The following is an 18,592-nucleotide window of genomic DNA, read 5'->3' on the forward strand; positions in this document are numbered from 1 at the left end:
GAACTTTTGGGAGAAAGAAAGAAGCAAACCCTGAATCACATGCTTTTGTTTTATAAAGATCTCTCTTGCAAAGCTTCCTTTTGCATGAGGCAGATTTTTTATCTTTGAAACACGAGATAAGGGCAGCAGAATTCTCCTTAGAACTTCTTTTTTTCTTAGAATTTCTGATTACAGGCAAAGCTATGAATATAGTCAGTGGATATGAGTAGGCAGCTATGTAAAAACAAAAATGCCAATCAATGGTGAGAGAAGGGAAGCAACAGAGAAATCCTAGAAAATACATATATCATATACCTAAATATATCAATCTCGTAGCCTAAGGAATTTCAAAACTGAAAAGTAACAAGGTTAAATCTTGAATTGCAGTCTTAGAAAATGATGATACTATTGGCTAAGTCCTACAATCCTGCCACCAGGAGGAGTAAATAAGCGTGATCTTAAATCCACGTGGCCATCCACAGACCCCTTAAACTGGGATAAAATTCCAAGTAGGGCCTGTGATTTTGGCATACAGTTTCCAATGCAGATTGAGTATATCCAGCCTAATATTTTGGGTATGAGAAAGAGTAAACTGACATATTTCTCTAAACACTACACTAGAAATGTACAGCTTACAGCATCATGTATGCGTATGCATATGTATATTTTACAATCTAATCTATCTTGGTAGGTTTCTCTATTAGTTTCCATATTTTCAGTTAATCCAAACTTGCTACCTATAGCATACAAAGAGAGGTGGGGAAGAATACAAGAACATAAAAGCTAATCCTGAGTTAAAAAACTAATAAAAACTAGACCACAGAAACCACAGTTTATCATCTTATCTTCTACATATTTTACTAATTTGTGTTTTCTATTTTCTAAACATTTTACTAAATCTGTGGTTTCCATTTTTGTAGGCTCTTCAAAAACCCTCTTAATCAGTTTTTTCTAAACCAGGGAAGCTTACACGAACCAGAGGGCTCAGAAAATGATTTTCCGAAGGATAGTACATAATTAGTAACGTTCTAGGCAGAGTGCTTGAAGGTACTAGAACTTAAGTTTCTCAAGAAACTCACTTCAAATAAGTTCTTTTATGTCCTTGTTTTAAATACTCTTACTTTAAATAAAGTAGACTCATATTCATCTATGGATAATTTATCTACAATTAAGTTTATGTATATTCATTAACTCACTTCCCATTTCTGTTGCTGGATCCTTATCTCTTCTGCTGGGGTAATGAGGTGGAATTAAGGGTCAACCATTGAATAATAAAACATGTAAAATGAAAAATCTGTTGCTGCTGTTCAGTTGCTAAGTAGTATCCGACTCTTTTGTGATCCCATGGACTGGAGCCTACCAGGCTCTTCTGTTCATGGGATTTCCCAAGCAAGAGTACTGGGGAGGGTCGCCATTTCCTCCTCCAGGTGATCTCCCCAACCCAGGGATCAAAATCACATCTCCTGCATTGGCAGGCAGGTTCTTTACCACAGAGTCACTTCAGTCTAGTTCAGTCGCTCAGTTGTGTCTGACTCTTCGCAACCCCATGGACTGCAGCACGCCAGGCCTCCCTGTCCATTACCAACTCCCGGAGTTTACTCAAACTCATGTCCATCGAGTCGGTGATGCCATCCAACCATCTCATCCTCTGTCAACCCCTTCTCCTCCTGCCTTCAATCTTTCCCAGCATCAAGGTCTTTTCAAATGAGTCCGTTCTTCACATCAGGTGGCCAAGTATCGGAGTTTCAGCTTCAGCACCAGTCCTTCTAATGAATATTTAGGACTGATTTCCTTTAGGATGGACTGGTTGGATCTCCTTGCCATCCCAGGGACTCTCAAAAGTCTTCTCAACACCACAGTTCAAAAGCATCAATTCTTCAGCGCTCAGCTTTCTTTACAGTCCAACTCTCACATCCATAAATGACTACTGGAAAAACCATAGCCTTAACTAGATGGACCTTTGCTGGTAAAGTAATGTCTTGCTTTTTAATAAGCTGCGCCACTAGGGAAGCCCAAAAGTAAAAATTAGGCATGTGCTTTTTAAATGTTGTGTAAAACTACCACATGTGGATACAGGTATGTGGATATACTCTAACTATTTATTCAGTATTTTGTTGCTATTTTACTTGTTGAATCTGATTTAGTTATGAAAGTAGTAAACGCTGTTTTTCTTTTATTAATCATTATATTCAAGCAGTTAGCATAGAAGCCTAGCAAACTTTTTCTGTAAAGGATCAGATAGTAAATATTTTGAGTTTTGCAGGCCACATGGTTTCTGCTACAACTACTCGATACTGTCACAGTCTGAAAGTAGCCACAGACAATAGGTAAATAAACTGACATGAGCAGGTATGGCTGTGTTCTAATAAAACTTTATTTTAAAAAATTGGTGCAGACACTACGTTATTGACACCTGACCTAGAATTCACTGCTATATATAGGTTGGCAGTTCAAATAAGAATTTTAGCTAATGATAATGATGATGAGTGTAAGAAATAGATCTTTCATGGTAGGGACATTTCCATAACTATGCCCTTTTACCATCTAGCAGTGCTACAATTTGACTTTGGATTCTGATAGGTATACTAAACAAAGATTAGTGTTTTATATCCACCTCAAATATATCCTTGCATATGTGATAAATCTGGAAATGAGGAAAAAGCATTACAAATACTATTTCTTCCTCTGATCATTAAACAAAAACAAAAGTTATTATAATTGAAACTACTCTGAATAAAGTATAACGCTGATGTTAGACAAACACACAGTCAAGTGACTACACACACTGACTGTACATCCATTACTGATTGATCACCAGTTCATACTTACTGAGTACTCATCAGGCACTAGAAATTATATAAAACACAAGATACATGAAGTGGTTTCTAACTGGGACTGTGCAACAGAATCACATAAGAGTTTTTTCTTCAAAATCCACTAAATCAGAATTTCACTTGTTAGGGTCTAGAATGAAAATATGGAAAAGCTGTTTTATATTAAACTCTGGGCATCCCTGGTTAAGTATCACTGCTAGACACTTCTACTTTAAGAAAAGATCAGATCAGATCAGATCAGTCGTTCAGTCGTGTCCGACTCTTTGAGACCCCATGAATCACAGCACGCCAGGCCTCCCTGTCCATCACCAACTCCCGGAGTTCACTCAGACTCACGTCCATCGAGTCAGTGATGCCACCCAGCCATCTCATCCTCTGTCGTCCCCTTCTCCTCCTGCCCACAATTCCTCCCAGCATCAGAGTCTTTTCCAATGAGTCAACTCTTCGCATGAGGTGGCCAAAGTACTGGAGTTTCAGCTTTAGCATCATTTCTTCCAAAGAAATCCTAGGGCTGATCTCCTTCAGAATGGACTGGTTGGATCTCCTTGTAGTCCAAGGGACTCTCAAGAGTCTTCTCCAACACCACAGTTCAAAAGCATCAATTCTTCGGCGCTCAGCCTTCTTCACAGTCCAACTCTCACATCCATACATGACCACAGGAAAAACCATAGCCTTGACTAGATGGACCTTTGTTGGCAAAGTAATGTCTCTGCTTTTGAATATGCTATCTAGGTTGGTCATAACTTTCCTTCCAAGGAGTAAGCATCTTTTAATTTAAGAAAAGATATCAAACTCTAAATATTTTCTAATCTAAGGTCAATAATTTGGTATTAAAGTTCAAATTCATGGGTTCTAGCATCAAACAGAGACGGAGTCTAATCTCATTTCTGCCAGTTCCTAGCTATATAACCCAGGGCAACCACTCTGCATGTAAATTTCCTTATGTGTAAAATGGGTATAATAACAGCATTCCATTCACAGCACTGCTGGGAGTATTGAATATCTGAAAATTTTGACAAGGTGGTTGGCACACATCAAGCACACAGTAAATGTAAACTATCACCACTGTACACATTTTTAAATAAATAATAACGGTATCAAAAATACTACTTAAAGGCATGACTCAGAGTATAAAGTCTCTTTAAAAACTGTCAGAAAGGTGACTAGGCTATTCCAACTTGTCCCGTACTGACCAGCAGAAGAGGTGTCCTTTCCCACAGTCCACAGCAGGAGCTCTGAGCAAGGGGAAGCTGAGCGTATCAGACCCAGAGGTGTCTGATCCTTGTTTTGTCAGTCTGACTGCTCTTTCACAGCCTGGAGTAGGACACCATTTAATGGCAGGATTATTTTCAACAAAGGCCTGTTTAAACAGCAATAACAAAACATAAAAAAATATTTTAACTCTCAATTCTAATAGAGTGTAAATGTCAATTTACTTCAGAATGAATGAAATGAAACAGAATGAAATGAAAAAACAAAGAGTAGTCAGTTTCAAGAAATACTTAAAACAGTACTGGAATGTATTAAATAAGAAGGAAAAAAATGTGGCAATTACCTTAGTAATAATTTTTAAAATTTATGTATTCTTTTTTTTTTATTTTTAAACTTTACATAATTGTATTAGTTTTGCCAAATATCAAAATGAATAATCTAAGAATCAAGTAGATTGATGACGGAGTAAAAATGCAACTATTCATACTGAAATGTGTAATTTAAAAATGTTTTCTCACAATATGCTACTTTTCTGATGGAAAATAATTATAATAAACAGAATTTTATTTGAGGATTAGCTGTATTAGAATAATGAATTTCTACATGGTACTTTAATAATACATAAAAATCAATATTACAAACACAGAGTTATCATATGATCCAGTAATTCCACTTCTGCATATATACCCCAAATAATTAAAAGCAGGGACTGGAATAGATATTTGTACACCCATTATGCATAGCAGCATTACTGCTGCTGCTGCTGCTGCTAAGTCACTTCAGTCGTGTCTGACTCTGTGTGACCCCATAGACGGCAGCCCACCAGGCTCCCCCATCCCTGGGATTTTGGAGTGGGTTGCCATTTCCTTCTCCAATGCATGAAAGTGAAAAGTGAGAGTGAAGTCGCTCAGTCGTGTCCAACTCTTAGCGATCGCATGGACTGCAGCCTTCCAGGCTTCTCTGTGGAGTGGGGTGCAGTTGCCTTCTCCGAGGAGCATTACTAACATTAATCAAAAGGTACAAACAACTCAAATGTCCATGGATGAAAGTGTGGATAAACAAAATGTGCTACTACATTACTGGAATATTACTCAACCTTAAAAAGAAATTCTGATACATGCTACAATGTGAATGAACCTTGAAGACATTAAGCTAAGTGTAATAAACCAGGCACATAAGGATAAATACTGTATGATTCCACTTACATGAAATAATATAATATTATATGGATATAATATGGTTTATAAGGACAAATGCTGTATGATTCTACTTATATGATTCCACCAGGCTTCCATGGGTCAGGAAGATCCCCTGGAGCAGGAAATGGCAACACATTCCAGTATGCTTGCCTGAGAAATCCCATGGACAGCGGAGCCTGGCAGGCTCCAGTCCATGGGGTTGCAAGAGTCAGACATGACTTAGAGACTAAACCACCACTGCCACCACTTATATAAGATGCCTAGAAACACAGAGACAGAAAATAGAACAGTGCTTTTTGGTGGCTATGGGAAGGGGAAATGGGGCATTTGTGTTCATGGACACACAATGTTTGGGATGACGAAAAAAATTCTAACCGTGAAGGGGAATGATGGTTGCACAATAATGTAAAAGTACTTAATAACAACAAATTGGTCACTTAAATCTGTTTAAACTGGTAAAGTTTATGTGTATTTTATCACAATAATGAAAAATGTAAAAAAACCACCAATTTTATGATACTTTCTATGTTAAAGAAACAGCAGGACTTCTTTTTTAAAAGTCAATATATTAGGGTTCGGAGAATGCAACGGCACCCCACTCCAGCACTCTTGCCTGGAAAATCCCATGGACGGAGGAGCCTGGTGGGCTGCAGTCCATGGGGTCGCTAAGAGTCAGACACGACTGAGCGACTTCACTTTCACTTTTCACTTTCCTGCATTGGAGAAGAAAATGGCAACCCACTCCAGTGTTCTTGCCTGGAGAATCCCAGGGACGGGGGAGCCTGGTGGGCTGCCGTCTATGGGGTCGCACAGAGTCGGACACGACTCAAGCAACTTAGCAGCAGCATATTAAGGTTCAGACTATAAAAAAATCTGAACACGCCTGTTAAATCCCACAAAAAAGATTTGCATATAGTAATGAGTAACTCCTGAGCAAAAATAAAGAAGGGAAATACAAGATGAAATAAACATTATACTTTATTATATGAAATGATTACTTGAAATATAAAAAAATCCATAAATTTCCAGGTTGATAATCTTTATTTCTAAATATTTATACTGAGGAGTAAAAATACATCATTTAGAAAATTTAAAATAGCTACTATTTAGTATGAGTGTTTTTTTGACCAATTAGTTACAAAAGTTCAACACCCAAACCAACAAACAGTCCTGCACAAAAGCTTTCTTTTCCGGTAAACTACTATTGCCACTTTTCCCTTTTACTTCTGTCATGATTATAAAACAACACTTTAGCTGAGAACTTTAATTTACGCCACTACTCCTTTACTCTGAGAGACAAAAGCCAGAGTCCATTACTTTGCGTTCAAAAATAGAACAAAAATTAAAAATTTTAATATAGGTTTAATAAAATTTAAATTGTGGAGATTACACAGATAACTGGCAACATACCTTAATATCAAACTGTAGGTATCGTTTGTCCATCTCCTTAGAAACTACACTTTCTATTATATCCACAGGCACAAGTTGGAAGCAATCATATGCAGGGCAGAAAATGTTGTGAGCTTCACCTTCTTGAATTTTCAGATTCAAAAACCTAATACAATTGTCAATTGATAGAAAGAAAGGCAAGGATATAATTTATTTGCACATTCTAAGAATGCTTCCTGATGCTGAATTTTCTGTTAGAGTATAATTAAAACACATCAATAAACAAAGTGTGCAATATCAACTGTAATATATTAGCTCAAATAATTCACAAACACTGAGCATTTATTATCTGCCCAGCCATTCACTATATGACTATTTATGCACATCTATGTTTTATACATTTTTTTACATTTGTTTGCTTTGTCCTCTTTAAAAACTTGAAACAATATATTTAAGAGTAAAAATTTAGAAATAAGTGACTTAGAAAGGTCATATTCGATTCTCAATATTCTATGCCTTAAAAAAAAGACAGCAATGGTATAGATTTAAGCCACACAAAACTCAAAGAGATTTTTGAGACGGCACTGGAATATAGCGTAACTTTTAGAAGAAAAGGTTTTCTATTTATATTTTATTTAGATAAACATTAAAATGTGTTTCATGTCCTACTCTAGGCACACTGGTTGAGGTAGGAGGGAAAAGGCATCGTAGAAAGTGACAGGAATCTAACCCAAGGTCAATTAAGTGGTCAAGAGCAAGATTTGGAATTAGAGAATTCCAGGCCTGCCACTAACAAGTTGTATGATCTTAAGCAATTATCATGTAAGTGTACTGTGCCTCAATTTTACTATCTATAAAGTGGAGATAACAACACGTACTTCCCAGAGTTGTTTTCAGATTATATGATATAATGTATGTGAAATATCTACATGGTGCCGGGCACAGAATAAAGAATTAAAAAATTTTACTGATGGTTTGATTATTAAGAATATTTCCCATGGAAAAAGAAGAAACAAACTTTTGAACTGTGAATTTCCCTTTCCTGAGGAGATATATATTAAAAAAGAAAAAAATGACTAAGACTGATGTCAAAGACCTTACAGTCTATGTTTTGTTCTAGAAGTTTGTGGTTTCAGGTCTTACATTTCAGTCCTTTAATCCATTCTGAATATATTTTTATGCATGGTATATGAAAGCAGTCCAGTTTGATTTTTTCATACGTGACTGTCTAGTGTGCCCAGCACCATTTACTGAAAATATTAATATTGTCTCTTCTCCATCATATATTCTTTCCTCATTTGTTGTAGATTAATTGCCCATGTAAGTGTGAGCTCATTTCAGGGCTCTTTTATTCTGTTCCATATAGCTATGTATTTTTGTGCCAGGACCATACTGTTTAGGTAACTGCAGCTCTGTTGCTGTTCTTCAGTTGCTCGGTCGTGCCTGACTCTCTGCGACCCAAGGACTGCTGCACGCTAGGTTTCCCAGTCCTTCCCCATCTCCTGGAGCTTGCTCAAACGCATGTCCATCAAGTCGGTGATGCCATCAAACCATCTCATCCTCGGTCGCCCCCTCTCATCTTGCAAACTATATTTCCCAGTATCACGGTCTTTTCCAATGAGTCAGCTCTACGCATGAGGTGGCCAAATTACTGGAGCTTCAGCTTCAGCATCAGTCTTTTCAATGAATATTCAGGGTTCATTTTCTTTAGGATTGACTGGTTTGATCTCCTTGTAGTCCAAGGGACTGTCAAGAGTTTTCTCCAACACCACAGTTCAAAGGCATCAATTCTTCGGTGCTCAGCTTTCTTTATGGTCCAACTCTCACATCCATAAATGACTGCTGGAAAAACCATACCTTTGACTATACGGATCTTTGTAGTAACGTTTAAAATCAGGGAGTGTGACAAATTTAACCTCATTCTTCTTTCTCAAGATTGCTTTGGCTGTTAAGGGTCTTTTGTATTTCCATACAATTTTTAGAATCATTTGTTTTAGTTATGTGAAAAATGTCCTCAACAATTTTTAATAGTGTAAGGCATGCTGAGACTAAAAATTTGAGAACTGCTAACTACAAACTTGCTTTTTCAACAAAGCAGGAATCACTTCCTTTTAGCTCTGAACAGGTTCCCTGTGACATCAGATATAATTTATCTTAATAGTCCCCTGTCACAGTGCACAATGCACATAGATATAGTTAATATATGATGATGTTTTAAAATTTTATGTATTCTAAATACACCAGTGCGGCGCTGGAGCGGTGAACGGCTGAGAGGAGCTACCCCAGAGCCAAGGTCAGTAGCAGCGGCCGTGAGGAGATACCCCATGTCCAAGGTAAGGAGCAGCGGCTGTGCTTTGCTGGAGCAGCCGTGAAGAGATACCCCAAGTCCAAGGTAAGAGAAACCCAAGTAAGATGGTAGGTGCTGAGAGAGGGGATCAGGCGGCAGACGGACTGAAACCACAATCACAGACAACTACCCAATCTGATCACACAGACCACAGCCTTGTCTAACTTAATGAAACTAGGCCATGCCTGTGGGGCCATCCAAGACGGGCGGGTCATGGTGGAGGGTCTGACAGAATGTGGTCCACTGGAGAAGGGAATGGCAAACCACTGCAGTATTCTTGCCTTTAGAACCCCATGAACAGTATGAAAAGGTAAAAAGACAGGACGCTGAAAGATGAACTCCCCAGGTCGGTAGGTGCCCAATATGCTACTGGAGATCAGTGGAGAAACAACTCCAGAAAGATGAAGGGATGAAGCTAAAGCAAAAACAACACCCAGTTGCGGATGTGACTGGTGATAGAAGCAAGGTCCGATGCTATAAAGAGCAATATTGCACAGGAACCTGGAATGTTAGGTCCATAAATCAAGGAAAATTGGAAGTGGTCAAACAGGAGATGGCAAGAGCGAACGTCGACATTCTAGGAATCAGTGAAATAAGATGGACTGGAATGGGTGAATTTAACTCAGATGACCATTGTATCTACTACTGTGGGCAGGAATCCCTTAGAAGAAATGGAGTAGCCATCATAGTCAACAAAAGAGTCCAAAATGCAGTACTTGGATGCAATCTCAAAAACGACAGAATGATCTCTGTTCGTTTCCAAGGCAAACCATTCAATATCACTGTAATCCAAGTCTATGCCCCAACCAGTAACACTGAGAAGCTAAAATTGAACAGTTCTATGAAGACCTATAAGACCTTCTAGAACTCACACCCAAAAAAGAAGTCCTTTTCATTATAGGGGACTGGAATGCAAAAGTAAGAAGTCAAGAAACACCTGGAGTAACACGCAAATTTGGCCTTGGAGTACAGAATGAAGCAGGGCAAAGGCTAATAGAGTTCTGCCAAGAGAACACACTGGTCATAGCAAACACCCTCTTCCAATAACACAAAAGAAGACTCTACACATGGACATCACCAGATGGCCAACACCAAAATCAGATTCTTTGGAGCCAAAGATGGAGAAGCTCTATATAGTCAGCAAAAACAAGACCGGTTGCTGACTATGGCTCAGATCATGAACTCCTTATTGCCAAATTCAGACTTAAATGAAGAAAGTAGGGAAAACCACTAGACCATTCAGGTATGACCTAAATCAAATCCCTTACGATTATACAGTGGAAGTGAGAAATATATTTAAGGGACTAGATCTGATAGACAGAGGGCCTGATGAACTATGGACGGAGGTTCATGCAATTGTACAGGAGACAGGGATCAAAACCCATCCCCATAGAAAAAAAATGCAAAAAAGCAAAATGGCTGTCTGAGGAGGCTTTATAAATGGCTGTGAAAAGAAGAGAAGCGAAAAGCAAAGGAGAAAAGGAAAGATATAAACATCTGAATGCAGAGTTCCAAAGAACAGCAAGAAGAGATAAGAAAGCCTTCTTCAGCGATCAGTGCAAAGACATAGAGGAAAACAACAGAATGGGAAAGACTAGAGATCTTTTCAAGAAAATCAGAGATACCAAGGGAACATTTCATGCAAAGATGGGCTCAATAAAGGACAGAAATGGTATGGACCCAACAGAAGCAGAAGATATTAAGAAGAGGTGGCAAGAATACACAGGAGAACTGTACAAAAAAGATCTTCATGACCCAGATAATCACGATGGTGTGATCACTCACCTAGAGCCAGACATCCTGGAATGTGAAGTCAAGTGGGCCTTAGGAAGTAACACAACGAACAAAGCTAGTGGAGGTGATGGAATTCCAGTTGAGCTATTTCAAATCCTGAAAGATGATGCTGTGAAAATATTGCACTCAATATGCCAGCAAATTTGGAAAACTCAGCAGTGGCCACAGGACTGGAAAAGGTCACCTTTCGTTCCAATCCCAAAGAAAGGCAATGTCAAAGAATGCTCAAACTACTGCACAATTGCACTCATCTCACACGCTAGTAAAGTAACGCTCAAAATTCTCCAAGCCAGGCTTCAGCAATACGTGAACTGTGAACTTCCAGATGTTCAAGCTGGTTTTAGAAAAGGCAGAGGAACAAGAGATTAAATTGCCAACATCCGCTGGATCATGGAAAAAGCAAGAGAGTTCCAGAAAAACATGTATTTCTGCTTTATTGACTATGCCAAAGCCTTTGACTGTGTGGATCAGAATAAACTGTGGAAAATTCTTCAAGAGTTGGGAATACCATTCCATCTGACCTGTCTCTTGATGAATCTGTATGCAGGTCAGGAAGCAACAGTTAGAACTGGACATGGAACAAAAGACTGGCTCTAAATTGGGAAAGGAGTACGTCAAGGCTGTATATTGTCACCCTGCTTATTTAACTTATCTGCAGAGCACATCATGAGAAACTGGGCTGGAGGAAGCACAAGCTGGAATCAAGACTGCCTAGAGAAATATCAGTAACCTCAGATACGCAGATGACACCACCCTTATTGCAGAAGGTAAAGAAGAACTAAAGAGCCTCTTGATGAAAGGGAAAGAGGAAAGTAAAAAAGTTGGCTGAAAGCTCAATATTCAGAAAATGAAGATCATGGCATCTGGTCCCATCACTTCATGGCAAATAGATGGGGAAATAGTCGAAACAGTGGCTGACTTTATTTTCTTGGGCTCCAAAATCACTGCAGATGGTGACTGCAACCATGAAATTAAAAGACACTTACTCTTTAGAAGGAAAGTTATGATCAACCTAGATAGCATATTAAAAAGCAGAGACATTACTTTGCCAACAAAGGTCCGTCTAGTCAAGGCTATGGTTTTTCCAGTGATCATGTATGGATGTGAAAGTTGGACTATAAAGAAAGCTGAGCACAAAATAATTGATGCTTTTGAACTGTGGTGTTGGAGAAGACTCTTGAGAGTCTCATGGACTACAAGGAGATCCAACCAGTGCATTCTAAGGGAGATCAGTCCTGGGTGTTCTTTGGAAGGAATGATGCTAAAGCTGGAACTCCAATACTTTGGCCACCTCATGCAAAGAGTTGACTCATGTGAAAAGATCCTGATTCTGGGAAAGATTTGAGGTAGGAGGAGTAGGGGATGACAGAGGATGAGATGGCTGGATGGCATCACCAACTCAATGAACATGATTCCGAGTACACTCCGGGAGTTGGTGATGACAGGGAGGCCTGGCATGCCTCAGTCCATGGGATCACAAAGAGTCGGACATGACTGAGCAACTGAACTGAACTGAACTGAAATACATCAGAGCAGGTTTAACTATTTCTGGAGAATTAAATGACAGAACCCAGAAGACTTTACTGAAGAAAAGATAATTTCTCTGTGAGCCAGGCTATCAATTTTCAGCAACATACAATTTCTCACTAAATTTAGAAGTATCACACAGTGTTGTTAAATGTTAGTAAAAGAGGAAAATCTGGATCAAACTTGACTTATATTTTTATCTTGTAGGTCAGCTTCATACATTATATCCTAAGCTCCCACTCCACTGTTCATTACTGAGCTTAGTAAGATTCTAATAACTAACATTACCGAGTGGTTACTATGTGTCAGGCACTGTTCTAAGCATTTTACATGTACTTAGCCATTTAACAATTAACTGGAAACAGTCCTATAAAGTAATATGACAGTTACCATTTTATAGATTAGGAAATTGAAGCAAAGGGAGGTTACTGCTTACTTAAATCAACAACTAATAAATAGCAGGAAGGATATTCTAGGTTGGACAGAAAAATACTAATTTTTCTTTCATTGAAGCCCTTGGCATAGATGCTTCAAAGCATATGTATGGACTGATGAGATAGGGGGTAGAGAAGAATAAGATAAGACATTTTCAAACTATCTAAAGTGAAAGTGAAAGTGAAGTTGCTCAGTCGTGTCCGACTCTTTGCAACCCCATGGACTGTTACCTATCAGGCTCCTCCAACCATGGGATTTTCCAGGCAAGAGTACTGGAGTGGGTTGCCATTTCCTTCTCCAGGGGATTTCCCTAACCCGGGGATTGAACCCGGGTCTCCTGCATTGCAGGAAGATGCTTTACCATCTGAGCCACATATTGTGTACTAAACTGTGCTACTGAGGATACAATGGTGAGCAAGACACTCCGTACTTGAAATGCTAAAATTCCAGTGAAGGGCCCAAGTATTGATTTGTCCAGCAGAAAATGAAAATATTCTTCAAATCAAATCAAGCACCACAGTTGTCATATTTTATTACATAAAAGATCCAGGCTTCAACAAAAAATTCTACAGAAAAAGGAAAATATGTCCCATACACAAGAAAAACAGTAGAAACTGTTCCTAAGGAAACATAGATACTGCACTTATCAGACAAAGATTTTAAGTTACATATTTCTTAAAAAGTCACATAAATGGAGGAAACAATACCTATAAAACTAAAGAAAATTATAAGAACAATGCCTCACTAAATAGGGAATATTAAAGAAAAAAGAACATATATAAAAACAAACAAATTCTGAAGTTAAAAGTAAAATAACTGAAATGTAAAATTCACTACAGGGGTTTAACAGCAGATCTGAGGAGGAAGAAGAATCAGCAAATTTCAAAAAAGTTCAACTGAAATTACCCAGTTTGAGGGAAAAAAAGAATTTTTTAAAAAAAGAATTTTTAAAAAAAAGAACAGGGACTTCCCTGGTGGTCCAGCAGTTAAGAATCCACCTTGCGATGGAGGGGACACGGGTTCAGCCCCTGGTCAGGGAAACTGAGATCCCACATGCTGTGAGGCAACCATGCCCGTGCACCCTGGAGTCTGTGCGACGCAACTGGAGAGCCTGCGTGCCACAGGGAGAAAGCCCGCGTGATGCAACCAGGACCCGACGCAACAGTTTAGATCAATAAAGAGAATAGATCATCAAAGATCTGGGCAGCAATACCAAACGTACTAACATATGCATAATGGAGACGCAGAAGGAGAAGAAGGCGTGAGAAAGAGTATTTGAAGCTATAATGACTGAAAACTTCCCAAATATGATGAAAAACATTCATCTATGTATCCAAAATGCTCAAAAAACTCTAAGCAGGAAAAGCTCAGTAAGATCCACTTCTATGATGAACAGCAATCTCTATGACATCTCTGACTCTTGACTGAAGCCTATACATCTAAACCCTATTTCCAGCTAAGCATGCCAGCGCACAACCCACACTATAATCGTCATATGCCTTGGCCAACACTCTTCCTCCTAAGCATCCCACAGTTCTCTAAGCTCGGTCTTAGTTGGAGTACCGCCATTCCACCCACCACCCAATCCACTCTTAACCTCTCCCTCATCTCCTTATTCTTGGAAATTCCACCATTAATGGGGGAAGAAATTAGCATTTATTGAGGAAAACCTCCTATGGGCCAGGTGCTTCACCTTTACCCCCACCCTATGGGGTCACTTGGATATCCACTTAAAACTAAACTACGTAAGGCTTCCAAAACACATCACACTGTTTCATGTCTTTGAGAATGCTGATTCTTTAGCACAGAGGTTGTCTGTCCTACTTCTTTGCCTCTAGCTAATTTTAACTCACACTTCAAGACGTGGTTCTATGATCTCTTCCAGGAAACTTTCCCAAGTAACACACACAAGACTATCTAAGGGCCTTTAAACATTCTTCCTTGCTTCTTAGACTGGGGAGTTTCTTTTCTATGTGCCGATGAAAGGATTGCAATTAATTTAAAATGTTTCATTCACAGATGAATCACTCAATCTGGAATGTGTTTTACTGATACTGCAGATACCTGACTGGACAAGAACATCTGGTAGGAGTGAGGAGAACACTAGGTGGGCTGATAGGGGACCATGGAAAACAACAATCAGTCTTTCAAATTTAAATCTTATCACTAATTCCTCATGGCTAGTCTGTCATGAGTATGGGAGATGGTTCCTGTGATAGGAGTGTGGTGAGGAAGGTCAAAAAAATTAAAAAAAAAAACTCAAGTAAATCTCTTAGGGGGACTCAATTTTATATAGAAATGAAGGTCAACAATATCAAACTTGGTAGAACCCAAATAATACTTCCTAATGCAATTCAGTTGACAATTTTAAGCTAAATAAAGTACTAAACCTATGGAGGATTTTCTGTGCTCAGAACTAGGTCAAAGTTTGCTTTGTGTTATGAGCTCTGACCCTTGCCAATTAATTTATCTGTATCAACTGCACCCATCTGATCCTATCTAATTAGACTCAGAGTAGAATCTATGTTTTAAAAAGAATCAGATAATTTTATTTATTCTAATTTTTTAAAACCCTTTTCAAAAGGTTCTTTTATTCCCCCCTCCAAATAAAATCTTGCCTTATATCCCAATTTGGAAAACAGATAAGAGAAAAGGTGCTGTGCTGTGTGCTCAGTCGTGTCCGACTTTTGCGATCCCAGGGACCATAGACCATGAGATTCTCCGGGCAAGAATGCTGGAGTGGCCTGCCGTTTCCTTCTCCCAGAAAGACAGAAAGAAGATCAGTGTTTGTCCACAGACGGGAAGTGGAGCGGGGTGGTGGTGGTGCAAGTGTAAGATGGAGGTAGGAAGAGACGGGTGGGATGGATTTCAGGGGAAATGAGGAAACACTGGGGGGTAATGAGTATATTCATTAACTTGATTGTTTCATGACATTGTATGGTATATGGAGTCGGAGCTTTTTGAATTATTTAATTTGAATATGTGGCTTACTGTATGTTAATTATACTACAACACAGTTACTAATAAAAGAAAACCAGGAAACGTCTTCAGGTCCTTGTCTCACCTCACATGGTGCTTCCCAACTCCCTACACTTGGTACCCAGTTTTAAAAACTTTTATATAGTTTGAAAGAATAGTTTTAAAACTTTTGTCTTAAATACTAATGACATGCCTTGCTTAGGTCATCAATCAATAGATTATGTGTCTCCGGGGATAACCTGATATCATATTGCTCATCACACTGATCTTCATTCTGTTTATAAACCTCTCTTGAAAAGTACATTAGAGTAAAATTAGTGGATGGTGAGAAAACATAAATTGGTAAGGTACTGGGAAGGAGGACAGAGACAAACATGAGAAGGAAAATAAAATTTCAATTTGTAATATAGACCAATCATACCTAGAAGAGACATAGAACTTTGAATTGATTAGAAAGGAATTTTAAATATCTGTATTGTTATATCTGCTTTCTTCCCCACAGTACCTCACATTAAGCTAAATAACCTTAATTACTAAATTAAACAATTTTATAAAATAGATGGGAAGATAGCAAAATAAAAACAAAATTCTTCTTTAGCAGCAAAATATAAAACATTTCAGTGTAATTCTGAAACCAATATAAATAATCCATATCATTAAATATTGAAAGCAAGCAGTTTTACTGCCAAATCAGAGTGCTACCCTGCAGTACGAAATATGAAGTTGCACATATACTCACGACTCCCAGCATCCTCTACAGAAGTCATGTCCACAGGGCATGTCCACTGGGTCTTCAAATACTGAAATACTGCACATACAAATATCACACTGAAAATGAAGAAGAAAAATGATTTCAACAAAGTCATACTCTTGACGGAGAACATTCCTTTGTTCATTAGTTCATGGCAAAAAATGCCGGTAATTATATAAAGTGTTTCAAAATTATAAGGGAAGTTAAAATTACTGTGCCTATCTTTGACTAAATAACAAATATCACGCTTACCTCATTATAAATTACTGTGGGACTGAAATGTTTTAATGCAAAAGTTAAATTCTTAAACTCTAAACTTATGTGCGAAATTACTCAGCAACTATTTGTTTTGAAAGGGAACATAAGAAACAAATCATTACAATCTATTCAGGTCAAGATCAAATTGCTCCTTGTGAAATAACCACTTCAATATGGTGTCCTTCACCCTATACTCAGCCCAGAAAATCTACAAAAATAAAAAGTAACTTTATTTTTTCAATACAGTAACTCAACATATTCAGAGTAGCAATTTAAGGATTTCTACCCAGGGAACCATGCTACAAAGCTTTGTATCTTCTACACATAACTAGGAGAATCAAACTTTAAAATGTTACAGATGTGAACTACAGAAGTAGGATGCTGTTTTCCAAGAAGGTCCAGATAAAATCTGGAGTACATTCATCACGTACTCCATGATAAATGGAGTACATTTATCATGTATTTTGAGCAGCTGAATTATTCAAGAAACATAAAAACTGCCTATATGAGTGCATCAATGGTTTGACAAAAATACACACAACGGCAGTACTGTGTCTCAATAAAAAGCAAATATTTAGTATGGAAATGTATCTGGATAAATAGCTCCAGAAGCTTCACTGAAACACAGTTATCAACATATTATAAATGTATTCTGAAAAATATAAAAAGGGTCTCATATTTTTGGTTTTAGGTGCTTAACACAAACTCAATTTTTAATATTTCAATATGGCTTATTCAAAACTGTAAGTAACTGGAGCTTTTCAGTGAAAATATCATAAACAGTTTTGCCAAAACCTTTAATGTTTCCTGTTTTAAAAGAGAAAAGAAAGCCCACTTGTTTTTCAATCTATAACTCAGAGATCACAAAAATAGTCTCTGATAATAAATATTTAACCAAAGCATGAAATAATCAAGCCCTTTAAGCAGGGTACAGGATTCAATTACAAGAAGAATACAACTAGAGGCTCCATGAAACAACGTTAAAATTAAAACTATGAGAAGTACACTGAGTACTAAACCATACCAAACTGGTATCCAAATCCCCCGGTGATAAACTTAATTCATCTGGAGAGGTGACGGAAGAGCGGGTCGTCCTTGGCGTTCTTGGAGAAGGGAGTGTGTCCCAGGCGTTATACCCGCTTGGCGGTGGTGTTGGCATCTGAACACCCGATCGCTGGCAGCAGTTCTCTGGGTTGGACATCCAAGCTTCAAGTAATTTCTCCCTGTCCCAGTCTTTAAGACAAATGGAATGGATATCTCTCAAATAACAGAGAAAACATGGTGCTGTTTTAAGAGCTTCATAATAACAAAACAGAGACTAAATTACACGGCTATAGGTCCTCTAGGAAGAAAAGTTATTTGTTAGCAATGTTGTAATTACAAGTGACATACTTAGGTATGTTATATCCATTCATATTTTTAAACAGAATTGAAACTTTTATAATTTACCATGGCTTAGCACCATGTCAATATTTAACAAGATGGCCAAAAATTTCAGGCATTTCTACTCATAATCAAAAGTGGTGGCTCACATATCATTGGAATTTACTAAATTTTATTGGTAAAGGTTTGATTAAGCCATTTCATTCCTTCAAGAATAACATATAACCTCACAATTGGCCTTAGTGCTGTCAAGTTGTAAAATTTTACATAGTTCATAATAAACATGTCAAAATGCCAACAACTCCTACAAATTCATTTGATAAACATCTTGAAAGCAGAAAGAACTTCTTAAGGGATTATGATTATAAAGTTTTAGGGAATTTGATGTAAATTACATATTAAGTGAGCCTGAATCTGGCTTAACTAAAAAAGGTTATCTTTCTACTATGAATACTTTAAAAACAGCCAAGTCACCTATGTTATTATACAGACTCACAAAAACCTA

General features: G+C 38.0%; 1 protein-coding gene across 3 annotated transcripts in view; it reads right to left on the bottom strand.

Moving 5' to 3' along the window:
- The window catches only part of ANKIB1 (ankyrin repeat and IBR domain containing 1), a 157,921-nt gene that overhangs the window by 32,734 nt on the left and 106,595 nt on the right, over positions 1 to 18,592 (bottom strand). For all 3 annotated transcript variants that reach the window (XM_027540193.1, XM_027540194.1, XM_027540195.1), the window contains 4 exons: positions 17,729 to 17,937; positions 16,435 to 16,523; positions 6,635 to 6,779; positions 4,007 to 4,173 (listed from right to left, as the gene is read on the bottom strand). In XM_027540193.1, the coding sequence (XP_027395994.1) occupies positions 4,007 to 4,173; positions 6,635 to 6,779; positions 16,435 to 16,523; positions 17,729 to 17,937 (610 nt within the window). The remainder of the gene's footprint in view (positions 1 to 4,006; positions 4,174 to 6,634; positions 6,780 to 16,434; positions 16,524 to 17,728; positions 17,938 to 18,592) is intronic.

Source organism: Bos indicus x Bos taurus, chromosome 4 (assembly GCF_003369695.1).
Source record: "Bos indicus x Bos taurus breed Angus x Brahman F1 hybrid chromosome 4, Bos_hybrid_MaternalHap_v2.0, whole genome shotgun sequence".
Lineage (NCBI taxonomy): Eukaryota > Metazoa > Chordata > Mammalia > Artiodactyla > Bovidae > Bos > Bos indicus x Bos taurus.